A 23521-nucleotide genomic window follows, 5' to 3' on the forward strand; every position below is an offset into this window, starting at 1 on the left:
TGTTACTAATGGGCAAAGTTCATGATAGATATAATTGTAAGAAGCAAAATCGTTCAGTAAAGTAAGAACTTCAAACACATCACCATCACCAAAATACAATTTTGTCATGAATCCATTTGTGTCCTTTGTTTAATATGCACATAGACCAAGGTGAGCGACACAGGCTCTTTAGAGCCTCTAGTTTATATGCTGAATCTAACTGTTGTGTTAGATTTTGGATATTAGACCATTCAAGGTAAATAAAATGTCCCATTTCAAATTTTTAAGATCTTTGACCACATTTATTTTGTGTCAGAAACCTATATTATGTCAAACATTTGATCGAAATCCAAATTCAGACAGTATCAAGCTTGAATCTTGTGTCCAAACTTGAACTCACTGTTCAGGGGTCGACCTCTGTGGTCATATCAGGCTACGCTCAGCAAAGCATAATATTAAAGGATTATATTTTTTATTTTAAAAAGTGAAATCATACCAATATTATTTAAGAATTCTTTTTTGTGTTTTTTCAAGGGTATAAACAATTATTTTGTATGAAGTGCAGAAGCAATAATCCTGGACCTGGATTTCCATAATAATGATTGCTAGGGATACTTATTTGTCTAGAAGGGTTCATCTGACCTTGCCACCATTTGTATTTTTTATTTATCAATATTAAATGATGTTTTTTAATTCGCCTGTTTCTCAGAATCTGTCAGGAAAGGTATCATAAGTTGATAGCATTATTATAAGATTTACATGTCCCTCTGGCAAGGTTCATATTTACTTGGACACCCCTTTTCATGGACCTTGATAGTGTTAAGTTTATTCAATAAAAAACATGATGTGTCCTTATGATTTAACCTTAAACTTGAAGACTTCTAACATAAAAATTCAATCATGATCCGTAAAGTTGGTAAGATATCTCAGCTAGAGTACTCTTGTTAAATATATCTTCATGGAAATTAAATCCTTACGCATAGTGTACGTAAATTAGCTTTTTTACACACAGTGCACATACATTATAGAATTTCACCTTAATTATACACAGGGTACGTAAATTGTAGTATTTCAACAAGATATAATATAACAGTATGTATTATTGTATTATTTTCATAATATTAAGCTGCAATAACAGGTTTTTTTTTTCTAATATTCTTCTGTAAAAACTTAAAGCAATAGAAAACCACACAAAATACCAAGAACCTAAATATTATGTATTGTAGGTTGAGGAGGCATGCAGAGAAAGTTTGTTGGTGTACACCGAGAATCTGGCAGATGATGAACGTGGACATGTAAGGAGTGAATACTTTATTTCTAATAAAGAAGATGATCACAGTGTATTCCAGCAAATACGACGAGATATTATAAACTCAGCCAGAGAAATGAGGACATGGAACAAAGATTATCCGTTAAAATCTATACAACTGGAGCAACGACTTCAGGAAAAGAAGAAAGAGTTACCAATTATTACTTATCAGGAAATTAAACAAATTTCTACTGATACACCAAAGCCTTTAACTGATGAAGAACTGATATTATTTCTAGAATTTCACCATGAACTCCGATCTTTAGTTTATTTTGAAGATCTCCCAGACAATATTATTTTAGATACACAATGGTTGTCTGATGCTTTTAAATGTATAGTAACAGCAAGGAAATTTCAAGCTACTACTAAAAATCAAAAAAGGTGGAATGAATTTTACCATACAGGCAAATTAAATTATGACGTTTTAGAAGATATATTTAAAAAAGAGACAACCATTTTGTATGAAAACAAAGACTATATCCTGAATGTAATGGAGAAATTTGATATCATTATACGTCCAAACAAATCAGGTGCTGATGTAAACCCTTACTACTATGTACCTAGTATGATCAGAGCAGAACCTGAGCGTGACATTTATGAAATGTTTAATGTGCCAAAAGATATATTTAAAAGATCCACGTGGTTGTGTTTCAGATTTAGGTTTCTACCACCACATCTAATGAATCATTTAATTGCTTCACTGAGCAGGAAGTATACAGTTGCAGAAGTGGTTGACAGTAAGAAGAAAAAAAGACAAATTGCTCTTTTTAAAGGCACTGCTGTCTTTGAGTTACAACATGAGACAACGAAATTAAGAAAATTACTTGTAATGACATGTCCAAATGTTATTCAGATTCAGGTTTGGGAATTCGGGGAAGACATTAAAGGTGGTTTGTACAAATACATTGACGACTTTGTAACAGAGGAATTAAACACAATCATGCATACAAGATTCAAGATGTCAAATGTAAAATTTGAGAAAAAGTGGGAATGTGGCCTTACTGAGCCAAAGTGTGTGACAGGATCAAACATGTTCATGGAAGAGCCTATATATCAATGTGACACATGTCAAATTAAACACATGTTCATAGACGAATGGTCAGATCAACAAAATAAAGCACCATGGGTAAGTGTAATACATAAATACTTCATAGACACATACAGGGGTGGTGGTCAATATGTCAAGTTCTACATACTTCCTGTTTGTTCCAAAATTATCAGATGACTCCTCAAGGAGTTATTGCCCTTAAATATATAGGTATATAGGGATAGTGATCCGGCGGCAGCGGCAATAGTTCACTTTTAGAAGTTGGAAGACCTGGATGCTTCATACTTTGTATATAGATGCCTTATGATAGGAAGTTTCCGTCTGTCACATGTCCATTGTCCTTGACCTCATTTTCATGTTTCCGAGACTTTTGATGTTTAGTAATGTTAATTTCTCTCTATTATGAGTAATATGATAACTATATTTGGTATGTGTGTACCTTGCAAGGTCCTCATGCCCATCAGACAGTTTTCACTTGACCTCGACCTCATTTCAGGGATCAGTAAACAAGGTTAACTTTTGGTGGTCAAGTCCACATCTCAGATACTATAAGTAATAGGTCTAGTATATTTGATGTGTGGAAGGATTGTAAGGTTTACATGTCCAACTAAGCAGACTGTGTCATCTGGCCTTTACCTCATTGTCATGGTTCAGTGGTTATAGTTAAGTTTTTGTGTTTTGGTCTGTTTTTCTTATGCTGTATGCAATAGGTCTACTATATTTGGTGTATGGACTGATTGTTAGGTGTAATGGCATGTGTCATCTGACCTTGACCTCATTTTCATGGTTCTGTGGTCAAAGTTAAGTTTTTGAGTTTTGGTCTTTTTTCTAAAACTATATGCAATAGGTCAACTATATTTGGTGTATGGTAATACTTTTTTTTTATGTACATGTCCGTCTCGCAGGTTTTATTTGACCTTGACCTCATTTTCACGGTTAATTGCTCAGTGTTAAGTTTTTGTGTTTTGGTCTGTTTTTCGTATATTTACAGGTATAAAGTCGTCAGCGTCGTCTGAAGACACATTTGGTTTCCGGACAATAACTTTAGTTAAAGTGTATGGATCTCTATGAAATTTAAACAAAAGGTTCAATACCACAAAAGAAAGATTGGGATTGTTTTTGGGGTGATGGTCTCAACCATTTAGGAATTAGGGGCCAAAACAAGCATGTTTATAGTTTCAGGACAATAACTTGTGTTTAAGTATTTTGATTGCACTGAAATTGTACCACAAGGTTCAATACCACAAGTAGAAGGTTGGGATTCATTTTGGGGGTAATTGCCCAAACCGTTCGGGAATAAGGGGCCAAAAGAGACTAAAACAAGCATTTTTCTAGTTTTCAAAAAATAATTTGTCTCTTAATTTGTACCACATTTTACAAAAAGAAAACTTCTACCAAAAAGAATTGTATTTTGGAGGGGGGAAGGAGCAATTTATTTTTCCTGAAAAGAAATTTTTCTAGAAATAATTTTTTTTGGGAAGGGGGGGAAACAATATTTGGGGGGGGGGGGTGGAGGGCGGGGGGGCAGGGACAATTTTTATTCGGTCAAGATTTAAGAAATTGTCAATTTATCCAAAGAAAAAAATTGGGGTTCACAATTTATTTTGCTAATCCTTAGTATATAGGCTGAAAACAGATTTACTAAGTATTGCGCAGCAGCATATAGTGTATTGCACAACAGCAAGAAATCTTCAATTTCAATTTCTTTGACACATTTATTCTGTGTCAGAAACCTATAATGTGACAAAATTTAATTACAATCCAAATTCAGACCTATATATCATGTATATCAAGCTTGAATATTTTGTCCATTTTTGCCCCAACTGGTCAGAGTTGGACCTCTGCAGTCGTATCCAGCTGCGCATGGCGAAGCAGTTTATTCTTTTACTATAAGCAATAGGTCAACTATATTTGTTGTATGGAAGGATTGTAAGCTGTATGTGTCTGCCTTGCTTGGTTCATATTACCTGGACCTAATTTTCATGGTTCATTGGTCAATTTCTAGTTTTCTTGGTTAAGTTTGTTTCTTAAAAACTAGAAAAGGTGTACATGTATTTCTTGTTTGGTTTATATGAGCTTGACCTCATTTTCTTGGATCATGTAAAGTTTACATGTAGATGTATGTGATATGTATGTGATAGTTGTAGTAAAGCTTTACATTTAGGACTATCAACATAATATCAATGGTTAGTAAAGAAGGTGAGACATTTCAGCGTGTGCAGTCTTATTTGCTTATGTTTTTGTTATTTGGCCTAGACAGTCAGGGGTACTACTTGTACAAGTTAATTTTATTTACTTGAAGAAGTAAAAAAAATATACACATATAAGTAAATAGATATAATGTTTGAATCCTCCCCTTAATTTTCTGAGAATTGGACAAATTATTGAGAGAAATTGAAATAACACCACATAAATTATGTGTGGTAAGTTATTACGTACTGCAATGGACAGGTGCAATAGTATTTATCTTTATATACATAAATATATTTGGCATGAGGTTTTAAGGTGTAATTGTCTGTCTTGCAGTAAACCTTTGACTTTGATCTAAAACAATCATCGGAAAGTACCAAGACCTATTAGATACATATTTAGTGTCGACTTCAAAAAATAATGCAAGATGGTCCCAAGTTATAGATTCTAGTTCTGAAGTTGTTTATCTTTTCATTTTACTTTAGTTTCCCCTTTATTTGTCTTCATGCTATCATGCTTTTGTTATCGTATGGATTCAGATATGACTCTGTATCTATACATTTCGCCATCAGGTTTTTTAATTCTTTTTAGCTTTAGGCATTCCTGGTGTAGGTAGATCTGATCCTGATGTGCATTTTGGACACAAACGGTTTTTGCAGTGTGATTTCTATTTTGTTTATCCTTGTATTTATTTTTTACTTTAATTTTTACTTATCGAGAAAGTGTATATATATATACTATATACAGTATGTACTACTTGTACAAGTTAATTTTATTTACTTGAAGAAGTAAAAAAAATATACACATATAAGTAAATAGATATAATGTTTGAATAACCTCCCCTTAATTTTCTGAGAATTGGACAAATTATTGAGAGAAATTGAAATAACACCACATAAATTATGCGTGGTAAGTTATTACGTACTGCAATGGACAGGTGCAATAGTATTTATCTTTATATACATAAATATATTTGGCATGAGGTTTTAAGGTGTAATTGTCTGTCTTGCAGTAAACCTTTGACTTTGATCTAAAACAATCATCGGAAAGTACCAAGACCTAATAGATACATATTTAGTGTCGACTTCAAAAAATAATGCAAGATGGTCCCAAGTTATAGATTCTAGTTCTGAAGTTGTGTATCTTTTCATTTTACTTTAGTTTCCCCTTTATTTGTCTTCATGCTATCATGCTTTTGTTTTCGTATGGATTCAGATATGACTCTGTATCTATACATTTCGCCATCAGGTTTTTTAATTCTTTTTAGCTTTAGGCATTCCTGGTGTAGGTAGATCCGATCCTGATGTGCATTTTGGACACAAACGGTTTTTGCAGTGTGATTTCTATTTTGTGTATCCTTGTATTTATTTTTTACCTTAATTTTTACTTATCGAGAAAGTGTATATATATATACTATATACAGTATGTGCTATCCATGACAAACACTTTTTTTTACGTCATTGTAAATTTTAAAATCATATATCTACTACATTTTGTTTTCGTGATTGATACATTAATTTGTGTTTGTGTTTGAATGTTTTAGTTAGTTTGGTTGTATGTATGTGATGAATGTTCACATAGTTTTGGCGGTTAAATCTTAATTATTGCCACATTGACCTTTTACATCTGTTTGGGTTACTCACACAATATTGTCAATTCATCAAAACTATATACAACTATCATAAAAGGGTGAAGTGCAGCTGGCTATCAATCAGGTATAACAAATTTCGTCTTCGGAAAAATGCCTGTACCAAGTCGTGAATAAGGCCGCTGTTTATCACTTAGTCAGTTGATTGATATCGTTTAAATTTATTTTTGAATTTGTCTTTGAGTTTTGTACTTTTGCTATACTTTCAAACATATTTTTTTGCTAAGGTTAAGTTTATATCTTTGAGCAACACCGTCAAAAGCAATGAATAATTTCATTTCTTTTGCATCTGGTCTGGACCCTTAACTTCTGTAATAACTGAACGAACTTGTCTTCATATAACATGCATGGATCAATGACAGATTTAACTCATCACCCTGCAATAAATTGATTTTCAATATTACTATATTTTCAGGTACGTCAGAGAAAACAAGTGAACTCTAGTAAGTACTTTAATATATAAAGGCTTTGCATGGTATATATTTAAAAAGTTTTTTTCTTACTTGATTAAGGGTAGTAATAACGTAAACAAAAGGTCATCTTGATTCTATTCACCTAACTGAAATGAACTGTGCAACTTGAATATTTCACATTTCATGGGATTGATAAGTAATCATAATGATATTGTCTTTATCAGTTAGATATGTATCTTGTTTGATTACAAAGCAGTAAGCATATACCTTATAATTATTTAGAGATATTCTGCTTAGTTTATTACAAAACAGTAAGAGCATTCTTTACAAAATATAATCACTCTCTTTGCAAATGTCTATCTTCCATGCGTTATTTGGTTGTAAAGGTCCTGACTGCTTCCCTGAATTTATTCCAATTAATTCATTATAAATTTTAGAGAGGCACTTAGTGCAAAAACTAAATTCCTTTTTAGCTCACCTGTCCCAAAGTGCCAAGTGAGCTTTTCTCATCACTTGGCGTCCGTTGTCCGTCGTCTGTTGTCCGTTACAAAAAACTTCTCCTCTGAAACTACTGGGCCAAATTTAACCAAACTTGGCCACAATCATCATTGGGGTATCTAGTTTAAAAAATGTGTGGTGTGACCAGGCCAACCAACCAAGATGGCCGCCAGGGCTAAAAATAGAACATAGGGGTAAAATGCAGTTTTTGGCTTATAACTCAAAAACCAAAGCATTTATAGCAAATCTGACCGGGGTAAAATTGTGTATCAGGTCAAGATCTATCTGCCCTGAAATTTTCAGATATATCCGACCACTCGTTGTTGGGTTGCTGTCCCTGAATTGATAATTTATGGGAAATTTTGTTGTTTTTGGTTATTATCTTGAATATTATTATAGATAGAGATAAACTGTAAACAGCAATTGACCCCCTAAGGAGTTATTGTCCTTTATAGCCAATTTTTTACAATTTTCATAAAATTTTTACTAACATTTTCCACTGAAACTACTGGGCCAAGTTCATTATAGATAGAAATAATTGTAAGCAGCAAGAATGATCAGTAAAGTAAGATGTACAAATACATCACCATTACAAAAACACAATTTTTATCATGAATCCATCTGCGTCCTTTGTTTAATATTCACATAGACCAAGGTGAGCGACACAGGCTCTTTAGAGCCTCTAGTTTAGTCCCCTTTTCATATCCTTATACTTTCATATAGCCGATGTGATCAATTATTAACAGTTTGCGTCATTTGATCAGTCTGTCATTTTAAACCTCATCTTCAATATTCAGGTTCCAAGTCGACACCAACCAACAAAAACATAAAATTTATTTTTAAAATTGTTTAGGTGTAAATGTTTTACAAGTGGAAATTAACTTCGATGAGGTGTAAATGTTTTACAAGTGGAAATTAACTTCGATGAGGTGTAAATGTTTTACAAGTGGAAATTAACTTCGATGAGGTGTAAATGTTTTACAAGTGGAAATTAACTTCGATGAGGTGTAAATGTTTTACAAGTGGAAATTAACTTCGATGAGGTGTAAATGTTTTACAAGTGGAAATTAACTTCGATGAGGTGTAAATGTTTTACAAGGGGAAATTAACTTTGATGAGGTGTAAATGTTTTACAAGGGGAAATTAACTTCGATGAGGTGTAAATGTTTTACAAGGGGAAATTAACTTCGATGAGGTGTAAATGTTTTACAAGGGGAAATTAACTTCGATGAGGTGTAAATGTTTTACAAGGGGAAATTAACTTCGATGAGGTGTAAATGTTTTACAAGGGGAAATTAACTTTGATGAGGTGTAAATGTTTTACAAGGGGAAATTAACTTCGATGAGGTGTAAATGTTTTACAAGGGGAAATTAACTTCGATGAGGTGTAAATGTTTTACAAGGGGAAATTAACTTTGATGAGGTGTAAATGTTTTACAAGGGGAAATTAACTTCGATGAGGTGTAAATGTTTTACAAGGGGAAATTAACTTCGATGAGGTGTAAATGTTTTACAAGGGGAAATTAACTTCGATGAGGTGTAAATGTTTTACAAGGGGAAATTAACTTCGATGAGGTGTAAATGTTTTACAAGGGGAAATTAACTTTGATGAGGTGTAAATGTTTTACAAGTGGAAATTAACTTCGATGAGGTGTAAATGTTTTACAAGTGGAAATTAACTTCGATGAGGTGTAAATGTTTTACAAGGGGAAATTAACTTTGATGAGGTGTAAATGTTTTACAAGGGGAAATTAACTTCGATGAGGTGTAAATGTTTTACAAGGGGAAATTAACTTTGATGAACTAAATTTGCTATCTATGATATTGTGGTCAAATTCATGTCCAATCTGTAAAATCATTAAATTTGTAAGACCGAGGTGTGCATTTCATGGATCTGTAATATTTATATGAGCCTCACTGATGAGTCTTATGTAGACAAAACTCGCGTCTGGCGTACTAAATTTATCAGCCTGGTACCTTTAATAACTATTTACATGTTTACTATGCAAAACATTGAAACTATCTGTGTCAATAGTTTCTTGACTATAGTCTACTTTTATAAAGATATTCACCTCATCAGAAACTATTGAACCAATTTTAACAAACCTAGTGTGAATATATCTTAGAGTATGCACCAACAATGTTGTTCTGTAAACAAACATGGCTGCTATGGCTAAACATAGAACATACGGTTACAATGATTTGTTTTGTCTTAAATCTTGAAAGCCTTGATAATAGTAGACAGAAAAAACTATAACATGGGCAAAAGTTTTTACCAATTTTCCGACCTTTGAAGCTTAGACATTTTTAACACAAACATATAAACTTAGCAAGTGTGACTTCAATGAATCATACATTGCGTTTGGCATACTGTTGTTTGTCTTTTGTCATTTTTGTCACAATTGTGACAAATGTTGCTGTATGTGAGACAATCTAGTGGCTAAACTAAACTTGTATTTTTAGCTCACCTGGTCCAAAGGGCAAAGTGAGCTTTTCTCATCACTTGGTGTCCGTTGTCCGTCGTCATTAACTTTTACAAAAATCTTCGCCTCTGAAACTACTGGGCCAAATTAATCAAAACTTGGCCAAAATTTTTTTAGTTTTAAAAATGTGTCCGGTGACCCGACCATCCAACCAAGATGGCCACCACGGCTAAAAATAGAACATAGGGGTAAAATGCAGTTTTTGGCTGATAACTCAAAAACCTAAGCATTTAGAGCAAATCTGACATGGGGGTAAAATTGTTTATCTGGTCAAGAACTATCTGCTCTAAAATTTTCAGATGAATCAGACAACCCGTTGTTGGGTTGCTGCCCCTAAATTGGAAATTTTAAGGAATTTTTGCTGTTTTTGGTTATTATCTTGAATATTATTATAGATAGAGATAAACTGTAAAACAGCAATAATTTTCAGCAAAGTAAGATTTACAAATAAGTCAACATGACTGAAATGGTCAGTTGACCCCTTTAGGAGTTATTGCCCTTTATAGTCAATTTTTAACCATTTTTCTAAAATTTATGTATTCTTTTAAAAAATCTTCTTCTCTGAAACTACCGGGCCAAATTTAACCAAACTTAGCCACAATCATCAATGGGGTATCTAGTTTTAAAAATGTGTAGCTTGACCTTGCCAACAAACCAAGATGGCTGCCATGGCTAAAAATAGAACATAGGGGTAAAATGTAGATTTTGGCTTATAGCTCTGAAACCAAATCATAAAGAGTAAATCTGGCAGGCCTATATTGTTTATTAGGTCAAGATCTATCTGCTCTGAAATTTTCAGACAAACACAAACTGTTGTTGGGTTGCTGCCCAAAAATTTGTAATTTTAAGGAAATTTTCCAGTTTTTGGTTTTTATCTTAAATATTATTATAGATAGAGATAAACTGTAAACAGCAATAATTTTCAGCAAAGTAAGATCTACAAATAATTCAAACATGACCAAAATAGTCAATTGACCCCTTCAGGAGTTATTGTCCTTTATATTCATTTTTTAACAATTTTCATAAATTTTTGTAAATTTTTGTAAATTTTTAGAAAATATTTTACACTGTAATTACTGGGTCAAGTTCATTATAGATAGAGATAATTGTAGCAACAAGAATGTTCAGTAAAGTTAGATCTACAAACACATCACGATCACCAAAACACAATTTTGTCATGAATTTATCTGTCTCTATTGTTTAATATGCACATAAACCAAGGTGAGCAACACAGGCTCTTGAAAGTCTCTAGTTTCATTATCCTATCTTTATTAAATGAAATTATGCTTTAAATCTGTAAAATATATTGAAAGTTGGCATTCTGTTGTACCTCATCAACAATCTCTTCTCTTTTGCTAATTGTTGACGTTTTAAGCTGCCTCTATTAAAAAAGACCCTGACCACTAGTTAAAAATCATAGCTTTATAAAGCTAAGTGATGACAACTCCGCAGAAAGCCACCTAAATTTGAATGGGTTGGTGTTGTCATATGTAGTTATTGTTTGTCTGTATGTCTCTTTTTTAGCCATGATGTTGTCAGTATATTTTCAACTTGTAAGTTTGGATGTCCCTCTGGTATCTTTCGCCTTACTGTTCATTATACTGGCAATTTTGCATGACGATTCTTGCTGAACTTTTAGATGTTTTGACATCAGTATACAGTCATTACTTCGTGCTACTTAATGACTGACATATTATGTATTTCTCTTATCCTCTGAAATTTTTAGACAGTTAGGTTATTAATTACCACTCAATGTTACTTAACTAAAATATTCATAATTGTTTCAGTTCAAGTATTGTTTTTTGGTATATCAAAATGTTCATCACAATAGAAAAATATTTGATAAGTGGAAGACAGCTAATTAGCATATGAATGTCAATTATGCGATATCTTCTATATATATGTAAGACTCAGATCGACTTCCGGTTCCTAATCGACGTCCATTTCTCAAATTGACGTCCAAATCTGACGTCATAATGAAATTACATTCCAAATCGACGGCCAATGTTATGCCCCTCTTATCGAAGTCTTTTTTTGTTGTTTTCAAATCGACGTCCATTGTTTTGGCTTCTCTAATCGACGTCCATTTTATGGACTTGTCGCAGTGAAATCACAACTTTATTAAAGGGTGGGTTGAACCTAAAATTCAAAAAGTTGTTGAAAAAGTTCAAAATTAAATACTTTTCAACAATTGGCTGTACGTTTTATATTCTTTCTGTTGTTTGAGTCTGTATACTGACTCAAACAACAGAAAAGATTGTCTTTGGTTTGGTGTCTCATTGTCTAACAATGTTTACCCACATTTATTTATTTATCATGAACAAGAGAGGAAAAAACAACGTATGTCGAGATTATAAACAGGTTTCACCAAAATATTAACATGCATGTACATGTAATAATAATATAATGTCGGTGATTGTCTTGTCATTTTCTGATGTTTGTCCTATTATTTTGATACCTATTTAAGAAAAGAGTTATAGTTTCGGTAAGCTACTTCACAAAAAGACAGAACAATACAGATAATACAAACAAGGATTAATTTAAAAATACACGGTAAATGATTCAATGAAATTTATAGACATCTGGTCGATCAAACGTCGTTTTGTGATTCGTAACGTCACATATTGGACTTCGATTAGAGGTTAAAAATATTGGACACTGATTTGAGAACGTGACGTCGATTTAGATGTCGATTTGAGGAACGGACGTCGATTAGAGACCGGACATCGATCTGAGTCTAGCATAATTATATATATTTACTTTGAATTTTGAATAACAATAATTGATTTAATTTTTATTTACATTTCATTGCAATTTTCTTATAAATAAAAGATGTTTTTAAGTCAATAATTTAATACAAAACAACAATGTAAGCATTTAAAGCATTGTTTACTTGCAGATCCACTATACACATATATTGTGTTTGTCAATAATGCAATTTCTTCATTTACAGATAAAATAAGAGAAAACGAAAGCAGAATCATACAGGACATACAAATCAGCCAAATTTTAGACCATATGATGACACATCTGGTGATATCAGCAGATGACAGACGTGAAATTGAACATTATCCTCGACAAGATGACCAGAACAAAGCATTGCTAGATATTGTAATTAAAAGGAAAGAACCTGCTTACGGTGTGTTTGTTGATGGATTACGTAATTATGGATACGAAGATATTGCTAATGATTTGAAATATCATTCACAGAAAATGAGTCCAAGTACAACATCAGCATCTGCTGAAACTGAAGGTATGGATGAAGGGTTTATTATAAACACACGCAAAGAAGGTTTTATACTGAAATCATTTTTCAATCTAATGTTACATATTCATTCAAAATAGATGTAATGTATCTGATTCTAAAGACTATCTACCAGATCATTTGCGTCGTAATTAATTTATCATAAGTATACTACTTTTCTCGCATACCAAAGTAGGTCACTTTGATGAGACGAATTTCAATTTGTGTTAAGTAACTATGATCTTTGACATTGTGACATTGAGTAATTATGATCTCGGACATTGAGATAAAGATTCTTTTCTACAGTTATAATGAAGTCACAGTTCATTAAGTACCTGTTACGAATCAGGCAAATATGACCTCAGATGAATTACGCTTGTTAGATCCAACTGTAGAAAAGAATAGTGAACATATATAATGCAAAGGCATTAGTTTTGGTCAACTATAAAAAAAATCAAAGTGAGAGAAAATAGAATAACAAACAAATTGGCAATTAACTATAAATTGTGAATATGTGTGTTTACCAGCTCTCTTTAAAATGTCAAATGATTATCATGTGTGTTTGATAAATTCAGAGCATACATATTAATTTGTTTGAAGAAATGTAAGATCTATCACTACTACATTCTATGTGGGCATTTAACTTATTCATGAGACATTAGATTTAAGAAAAGGGTGAAGAAAACTGAAACAGTAGAAGGGCTACACACCTAAAAAGTACTAAAAATGGCCAAATCCGTCATATGCCAACTTTACCCGAATAAGTTGAATCTTTAGTTTCTGCATAATTTTAAAATTTATCAACGGTAAATTTAAGAAGGGTTTGTTTTAAATCATGTGAGTAGCAAAGTAATGACTACTGAGCTAATGATACTCTAGGGGACTTATTATCCACCAGCAGAGGTATCGACCAAGTGATGTAAAAAAATAAAAACAACACGTTATAAATTGCATGTGGTCCAAATCGCTTTTCTGGATTTAACTTCATCTTTATAGTCATAAAAGGTCAATAGCACTTATCTTAAGAAAAAAAATATCTTTATATTTTGTAGGCTTATCAGCTTGGAATGTTCCATTATATAAAGTTCAATTACAAAAGAACTACCTCAAGGTCATCACTGATTTACAACACGAGAACATAGTAGATCATCTAATAACAAAAGAGGTAATGTCGGTAGATGATGGGAAGAAGATAGAATCTGGTAAAACCCCACAGGAAAAGAACAGGAATTTAATGGACATGCTTTTGCGTAAAAATGAACGGGGATTTAATGAATTTCTCAAAGCCCTACGGAAAGACTCAATTTATGTAGATCTAGCAGATCATATACAAAAGACAGAAGTTACGAGCACAGATATGGCAACCCTTTATAAATGCTTGAAATAAAATAAATGTAATTTCTTTCAGAAAAAAACTTTACACGAGAAGGTAAATTCGTTTGATGTATTTTGATATAATTATTGGAAACGAGTAATTTCCACAGTTTATAAAGTCCACACCACATACACTTAGGGCAACATATCTAAGTGTTTTTGATCATTCAACATTAAGTTAACAGACAATTTGCAGACATGACATTTCATGCCTATTGAGCTGGTGATACCCCTTATAACTTAACATCCACCAGCAGTGGCATCGACCCTTTGATGATAACAATCTCGTAAAATATACTTAGGCCACACCAATTTAATTTATTGTTCTACGGATTTTTGGACTCCAAAAATTGGGGCGAGCGAGCGATTTGAAAATTTTAATAAAAAAATATTTAACTTGCAAATTTTTGAGGCGAAGCTTAAAAAGTTAAAGCGAGTGATTAAATTTTTTTTTTGTAAACATAAAATAGTAGGTTTTGACTATATATTAAAACTTGATTTATCACTTGTACCTTGACATTTCTTTAATTTATGAAGTATTTTTCCCCTGTTCAACAAGAAATAATTTTTTTCCCCTGTTCAACAAGAAATAATTGATATTTAAATCTGGTCTATGTATATGTGACTGACAATGAGACAATTCTCCATCCAAGTCATAACCAGGTTCAGAACAACCCCTTAATGTTATGAATATCCCTTTATGAGGGGTCAAAATATTAAAGTTAATATATGTGTTTTTTGTAAAAACACTTAAAGTACAAAAGGGCTTATATTTTCCCAAAGAACTATAATATTTGGTATTAAATGTGCAAAAAAATATGGACTTTAACCATGTTAACACATTTACTTTAACAGTTTAATATTATTCAAAATAAGTGGACCCATCCCTCTTCAGTTTTAGAAAAGTTGTTTAAAATATAATGTATTTCTCCTCTTTTTGAGTAAAAAATTCTTCAAAGTTGTCAAAGGTTTTGTATAGTAGCACTGTACAAATCCTTAGTATTTCTATTTTCTTTTCTACAACAGACTGAACAGTAAACATGGTAAAATGACCCCTTCAAGGCCCTTGTCTGAGGGGGGGTTGGTCCCAACCTGATAATAACAAACATAGGTCAAAGTACGGCCTTTTACACAGTGCTTTGATCAAGACCAACCAGCAAGCTATAAGGGACCACAACTTAGTATTGTACACAATTCGAACAGGAAAACCAACGATCTAAATTATATTTCCAAACAGGAAAATACCAATGAACCACATCAACAAACGATAACTGCTGAACAACAGTAAACCTGCAGCGGGTATGAAATATCGGAGCACTGCCGCGTGGAATAAATTGGTTTCATGCTGAAACAAATATTCTCGCAGATATTTACAGTGTTGTGGGGTGCTGATAGGTTTAAAATCGTTATATAAAGGCTAGACTGTGATTTAAAAAAAAACAAATGTTGAGATCTTTATATAATATTTACAAAACTAGAGGCTCTCAAGAGCCTGTGTCGCTCACCTGTTAATGTGTTTACTGATGTGGGCCATCTTCGATGGTAGGCGGGTCATTAGACACTTTTTTTTAAATAGATACCCTAGTATTATGATTGTGGCCAAGTTTGGTTAAATTTGGACAAGTAGTTTTAGAAAAGATTTTTATACAAGTTACAAAAATGATGAAAAGTTGTTCAATATAGACTATAAAGGACAATAACTCCTTAAAGGGTCCTCTAACAATTTTGATCATGCAGACTTATTTGTAGATCTTACTTTGCTGAACATTATTGCTGTTTACAGTTTATCTCTATCTATAATAGTATTCAAGATAATAACCAAAAACATAAAAATTTCCTTAAAATCACCAATTTTAGGGCAGCAACCCAACAACAGATTGTCCGATTCAACTGAAAATTTGTGAGGGAATATATCTTATTCTGATTGACATTTCAATCTTGAAAGATTTTCCCTAAATGTCTTAGTTTCAGAGATATAAAGCAAAAACTGCATTTTACCACTATGTTCTAATTTTAGCCATGTCGGCCATTTTGTTTGGTAGGCTGGGTCATCGGACACATTTTTTAAACTATAAACCACAATGATAATCGTGGCCAAGTTTGGTTAAATTTGGCAAAGTAGTTTTAGAGAAGAAGATTTTTAGAAAAGTCACAAAAAAGGACGAAAAGTTGTTAAAAATTGACTATAAAGGGCAATAACTCCTTATGGGATTGACTGACAATTTTGGTCATGTTGACTTATTTGTAGGTCTTCCTTTGCTGAACATTATTGCTCTTTACAGTTTATCTCTATCTATAATATTATTCAAGATAACAACCAAAAACTGCAAAATTTTCTTAAAATTACCATTTCAGGGGCAGTAACCCAACAACAGGTTGTCTGATTGGTCTGAAAATTCCAGGGCAGATAGATCGTGACCTGATCAACAAATTAACCCCCATGTCAGATTTGCTCTAAATGCTTTGGTTTTCGAGTTATAAGCCAAAAACTGCATTTTACCCCTATGTTCTATTTTTAGCCATGGCGGCCATCTTGGTTGGTTTGACGGGTCACGCCACACATTTTTTAAACTAGATACCCCAAGGATGATTGTGGACAAGTTTGGTAGAATTTGGCCCAGTAGTTTCAGAGGAGAAGATTTTTGTAAAAGTTTACGGACGACGGACGCCAAGTGATGAAAAAAGCTCACTTGACCTTTCAGGTCAGGTGAGCTAAAAAATCGGTGTGGGAATTGGACATGATTTCATTTCCGGATGCGGGAAGCGGGAATATAATAAAAATTTAAAAACAATCATTTTTGAAAAAAATAGGTGCGGGCGGGTCCGTCGAACAAGGAATCAAATTGGTGTGGCCTTAGTTTATAATTTGTTATGCTAGTATGTAAATCAGCTGCGTTCAGAAATCAATTAACTTTAAAATAATCTTCACTTGTATAGTAAAATAATAACATTCAGACATCGGGAAGAGATCAACTAATTTACTGCTAAATTGAAATCGTTTGCAAGTAGATTGCTGTTATTACTTTTTTCTTCCTGTATGGGTAGGCAAGTATCCATTTATATTTGTAAATCCCCATTTACAAAAGTTGCACTTCTGTAAATATAGACAGTGCAATTTCTTATATCATCTTCTTTTACAGCTTAAACTGTATCACTTTTACTATGACATTTCGTAAGAATTTATATCCAAGAATGGAAAGTTCATTTCCCCTTCTATTTTATTTTTCAAAGGTCAAAACATAAGACTGTAAGGCATATTTTACAACATTTATATACCTCAAAGAGTTTATACTTCTACTACAATTATGTACTTCCTCTCCCTTCACTTTTGGTCCTACTCAGAATTTAGTTTGGCTGTTATCCATGTGTATTTATACTGGTTAATTTCCGAAGGTGTGCCTCTTTGAGATGAAAAATAGAGATCATATCTGGGAACCAGTAAATAAACAAAACAAAATACCTATTAATAGTATTTATCTCCCCAAAAGAGGTGTAGTTGGTGAAACAGCTGTATTTACAAAGTACAACCTAAAGGTAATGTCATAACTTGATACAATAAACTATATGTACTATTTTAATAAATATTGAATAACCTACATAGCTACAATTAGGTTATTACCAGTATCATTTCATTCATAACTCTGTATATTAATCAATTAAAGCTGTTAAATGGTACAATAATAGTCAATTTAGGTCTTAATATTAAGTCTAATGAATAATAAAGTATGCACATATGAAATAACTAATTCAGAAACCAAATCTTGTTCTTTTAATGTTTTTTTGAATTTTTTGACAGTAGCTTGGTGTTTATCAGACAGCTACTTTTAAATGTACATTTGTAAATAAAAATGTCTCTTTCTAAATATAGTTTTGTACAAAAATGCAACGATATGCTCTTATTATGTAAATATAGTTGTTGCTAACATAACATGGTATTTCACAACGATATGCTCTTATTATGTAAATATAGTTGTTGCTAACATAACATGGTATTTCACAACGATATGCTCTTTATATTATGTAAATATAGCTGTTGCTAACATAACATGGTATTTCACAACGATATGCTCTTTATATTATGTAAATATAGTTGTTGCTAACATAACATGGTATTTCACAACGATATGCTCTTATTATGTAAATATAGTTGTTGCTAACATAACATGGTATTTCACAACGATATGCTCTTTACATTATGTAAATATAGTTGTTGCTAACATAAAATGGTATTTCACAACGATATGCTCTTTATATTATGAAAATATAGTTGTTGCTACATAACATTGTATTTCACAACGATATGCTCTTATTATGTAAATATAGTTGTTGCTACATAACATGGTATTTCACAACGATATGCTCTTATTATGTAAATATAGTTGTTGCTACATAACATGGTATTTCATAACGAATGTTTTTAACATAACTGTTCTGTTAAATGAACCTATCTTTCATCCATCAGAAAACAGAAGGGTAAATCCAAACAGATTAGTGATAATTGTTTGGTTTTATTATATTTTCAAAGATTTGTAATTAAATGCTTGAGAACATATCAATTGTTAAAAACTATTTGTCGACTTACACCCAAGCAAATGTCTAGCCTCTACCTAGTCATAACCTTTTATTAAGACACAAGTTGTTATCTCCCATGTCCGTTTTGGCTATAAGCGTCTAAGAAAGACAACTCCACTTTGATCCAATATCAATTAAATTATGAAATATCATAATATTATGGTATTTCTTATTTGCCTCGACTGAAATTGAGCTGGTGGATCTACTTTTGATATTAAATTATTGCTTTGGGACTTTTCATTTCAAAAAAGTTTTCTCTGTACAGATGCCTTTTGCTTGTTCTTTGTTTACTCACATTTTACCTAACTATATTCCTAATTAATTTCAATGTCCTGTACATATTTGGTTTATAATTGTTATATGTTTATTAATGCCAATTTTTGTAAATCTCCTCAATTTTCTAATCTCTTACCTCAATTAGGAAATAAACGGACATTATCTTTTTGCCTCACGTTTTCTATAAGGATTATGTCCACTCACTGGAAAATCTACATTTTGGGATAATGTGGATTACATTTTTCATGTCTTATGTCAAGACAAGATTGATAAAATACCACAGAAACAGTGAGGTCAGCTACATATATTGATTAACGTCTAGAAGATTGACATTAGGAACAGGTTAAGAAAATGAACTTATCGACAAACTAAATTATAAATATTTTACATTTGTGAATTTTCCAGTTTATGTTGCACTCCCAGCATCACCAAAAGATGAAGTACTGTAAATTCAGAATTTATTGCGAGGTTTTCTATCAATACAAAAATTGCGACTGGTTTTGTATCGCAATAATAAGAACACGTATTATGATATCCGATACATTTATGCAGATCTTTCGAAATGGCAATAATTAATCTTGCATTTTTGTTCCTCACCAAAAATTGCAATAATAAATGCACGCAATGCTATCTGAATTAACAGTATTTATATTTTCTTTTTTGACAATATTCCAGTACTTTCGTTTAACGACCTCTTTACTAGAGGGTCTCTCTTCCAATGAACCAATAAAAAAAGATACCAATAAGTTGAAGACATTATTTTTTTCTCATAATGAGTAGGCATAAAAATAAGAAGATGTGGCATATTTGACAATGAGACAACGCTCCACCCGAGACCAAATGACATAGAAGTTAACAACCAATTTAAAATAAGTGTGTTAATGATGTCAACTGAACATTTCCATTCAATTGAGACAGCATTTTCATTCTGAATTTCTCTTGTTGACATCACTTCAATTTATCTTTAGCAACATGTTAGGTAGTATATAAAGAGTAGTAACTTCTAATTTTTTCAAAGAACTAACCTCAAACCTTTTAAAGTGGAGGTTTGTTGTTGTTTCTGTACTTTTCTGTGTTGTATTTTCATTGACTTTATAGTTCTTTTATGCTATTGTTTTTTCTATCCTTTGTCACGAGAAACAAGGTATTTTCATACCGGGCAATCTCCAACTACATTGCATTAGGCAATGAGTCATATTCTGTAGCTTTAGGTTTAGTTTGTTTATACGAATTGCCTACTTGATATCTGTATTTCCTTTTTTAGCTCACTTGGCCGGAAAGGCTAAGTCAGCTTTTATCATCATTTGTCGTCTGTCGTACATCGTCCATCTTCGTCAACCTTTACAAACATCTTCATTTCTGTAACTACTGGGTCAAATTTAGCCACAATTGACCACCATCATCATTACCCTGTAATGACGATTTTTACCACTTTTTTGGGCGTTTTGCCTTTTGTGATAAAAATTATAATAGATAAATAGACACTTTAAAATTCAAAAATGATCAGCAAGACAAGATCCACTAACAAGCCAAATTTTGCCGAAATAGTTAGTGGACTTTCACTCTATATAGAATTTCGTTAAACCCTCTTTTATGTTTTGAGCAAAAACTAAAGAAGACCGAGAGAAACAGACAAAATGGTCAGCAAAAGCAATACAAATATTCCATTCTCGTAAACAATGTTGGAGAGTGTCCTTTGTTAAACATGCACATAGACCAAGGTGATCGACACAGGCTCCTTAAACCCTCTAGTTTTATCAAGAAACCTCAGTTGTCTGAGAATAACATTTTTGAAAAGTAAACTTTCTTAAGGCATCGGCCTCTAACCGGAAAAGAGACAGACTATCTGACTTTAGAAAGGGTGTCCTACTTCTAGATAATGTAGTACTGGTGTTTGAAAACTAATAATAGAAAGATGCTTTTGAAATTTTGAGCTCTTCTATTTTAATCATGTTAATAGCATACAGCTTGAATTAAAATGTACTGAATTTTCATCGATAAATCAAATAATTCAACTTCATTTGAAAATGACGAACAAACACTACTTCGCAGATCTGCGCTACGCGGAAAGTAAAATCAATACACACACGAGACAGCAGTTTCTACGTTATGATTTTATCGGTATTCTCCAGACATGTGTCAGATCCATATATGTGTGCCTCCAAACGGGAGTACTATAATTCCGGTTTCAAAGGTTTCCTACCTTCCTCCGGTTGAAGAGAAAATTAAAAGGTAAATACCGTGTTTAAAATATTTCATGAATGAACATTTTTCGTCGCTTACTACGATTTTTACAAATGTTTATGCAATAGGTAAAAGCCCGAGAGTATCGGCAGTATCATGGTATCTCATCTCATCTCGGCCCACAACAAACTTGGAATATAATAAACTCGGCCTTTTACATATTCGGCATTAGAAATCGGACTATAACAACATTCGTAATTATACTAATTGATATTAAGACCTTTTCAACAAAGTTTTTGCTCAGTTCTTATTATTTTCTTCTTGGGGTCTATTTAGTTGTATTTTGAGGGGTCAACAGAAGAGAGGAATTTACTATAGAACCCTATGGGATTTGTTTTTTAATTTTCAATAACAATAATAAATTTTATAACTTGAAAACAGTAAGTGACAGACACACATGGTTATCAGTAATGATCACAGGACCATAAAACAAATCAAATTAATTAAATTTAGGTTGAGTCCATGGTGTCACCCCACCCAACCCCTCATGTTTGAGAACTTGAAAACAGTCAGGTCCCCACCCCTAAACCATATGTATTCTTACACGTTACAATACAACAAATCAAATGAAATAAAAGGCGAGTTCCATGGGGTCACTCTCACCCCTTGGTTGTTTAAGAACTTGTTAACAGTTGAGATCCCCACCCATATACCATATATATTATTGTATGGAACAATGAAATAAATCAAATGAAATATAGAGGAACTCCAGAGGATCAGTCACCCCACCCCTTTCTTTTTGAAAACTTGTAAACGCTGGAGATCCCCACCCCTAAACCATATATATTTGTGTATGTGGCAACAAAACAAATCAAATGAAATAAAGTGGGTGTCCGTTTGGGTCAGCCTCAACCCCTCATGTTTGTGAACTTGGAAACGGTCGAGATCCCAACCCATAAACCAAATATAGTTTTGTATGGGCAACAAAAAAAATCAAATCAAATAAAGTGGGAGTTCCTTTGGGTCAGCCCCACCCCCTGTTGTTTGACAACTTGGAAATGGTCAAGATCCCCACTCCTTAACCATATATATTCTTGTACTGGACAATAAAACAAATCAAATGCAAAAGAAGGCGAGTCCCAAGCCCCTTGTTGTTTGAAAACTTGTAAATGGTTGAGAACCCCACCCACAAACCATATATATTTTTGTATGGGACAATAACATAAATCAAATGAAATATCATGTTTGAGAACTTGTAAACGGTTGAGATCCCCAACCCTTAACCATATTGGACAATTAAATGAAATATAAGGAGAGTCCCTCGTTGTAACACCACCCCATCCTGTTTTGAAAACTTGTAAACAGTCAAGATCCACCCCCTTCTTTTCAAAAACTTGAAAACTGTCGAAATCCCCACACTGAAACAACATATATTCTTGTACGGAATAATAAAACAAATCAGATGAAATAATTGGCTAGTCCCCTAGGGTCACTCTTACCCCTACCTCCTGCCTGTTTGAGAACTTGTAAACTGTCTAGGTCCCCACCCCTAAATCATGAATATAATACTGTACATGATTTCAAATAGATTTGAATGACATACAGGTGTTATACCTAGACGTCACTTGTGCATATCACTTTATTAGACCAGACCAATTTGTCGACTTTGCTTAATGTCAGGCAACCGTGGGAATGACTAATTTTGAGAACTTTATTTGGCAGTATCGTAGCAGCATCCTGTTTCAATTATTTCTTGATAATTATTTTTTTGTTAAGTAGGAAAAAAGTTAAGCATGCAATCTACACATTTACAAGCTATTTGAAATATTACAATCTACCGTTGCAAACTTTCCACAGGTGCTATCCAGCATTTTGATTTCTTCAAGTGTCATACAAAAAATTAAGTATAGGAATGATGTATATATTGTATATGTTTACTGCAGTAGTGTTGTAGATTGTGTCCTTACATTTATCTAACAAATTGTGTCATATAGATGATAACATTGTGTTCCAATGTAGCTGTTTGTACACTTATTTTCCACTATTGCAGATCGTGTAATTATTACACACGTTTGAAAATTCCATCATGTAAATAAAATCATGTTGAATTGTTTCTATCTGGTTTGTACACATATTTTGTACTATTGATGTAGAGTATGTCATTGTTACTAATGTTTGACGATTTGTGTCTTGTAAAAGCTTTTGTTCCACTGAAACATGACTGATGTCTTTTACGTTCTATGTTTTGGTAAATGACATGACTCAATAAAATGAGGGCGAAGATAAGAAATTACAATCAAAAT

The 23521-nt window shown here is 32.7% G+C and overlaps 1 protein-coding gene across 1 annotated transcript in view; it reads left to right on the plus strand.

Moving 5' to 3' along the window:
- LOC134684944 (uncharacterized) overlaps positions 1–14240 on the plus strand; it is a 57549-nt gene extending 43309 nt beyond the window's left edge. Inside the window, exons 12-15 of the mRNA XM_063544264.1 lie at positions 1206–2414; positions 6590–6617; positions 12522–12821; positions 13865–14240. Of these exons, the coding sequence (XP_063400334.1) occupies positions 1206–2414; positions 6590–6617; positions 12522–12821; positions 13865–14199 (1872 nt within the window). The 3' untranslated portion in view covers positions 14200–14240. The remainder of the gene's footprint in view (positions 1–1205; positions 2415–6589; positions 6618–12521; positions 12822–13864) is intronic.
- Positions 14241–23521: the final 9281 nt, after the last annotated feature.

This window comes from Mytilus trossulus, chromosome 9 (genome assembly GCF_036588685.1).
Source record: "Mytilus trossulus isolate FHL-02 chromosome 9, PNRI_Mtr1.1.1.hap1, whole genome shotgun sequence".
In the NCBI taxonomy this organism is placed as follows: Eukaryota; Metazoa; Mollusca; class Bivalvia; order Mytilida; family Mytilidae; genus Mytilus; species Mytilus trossulus.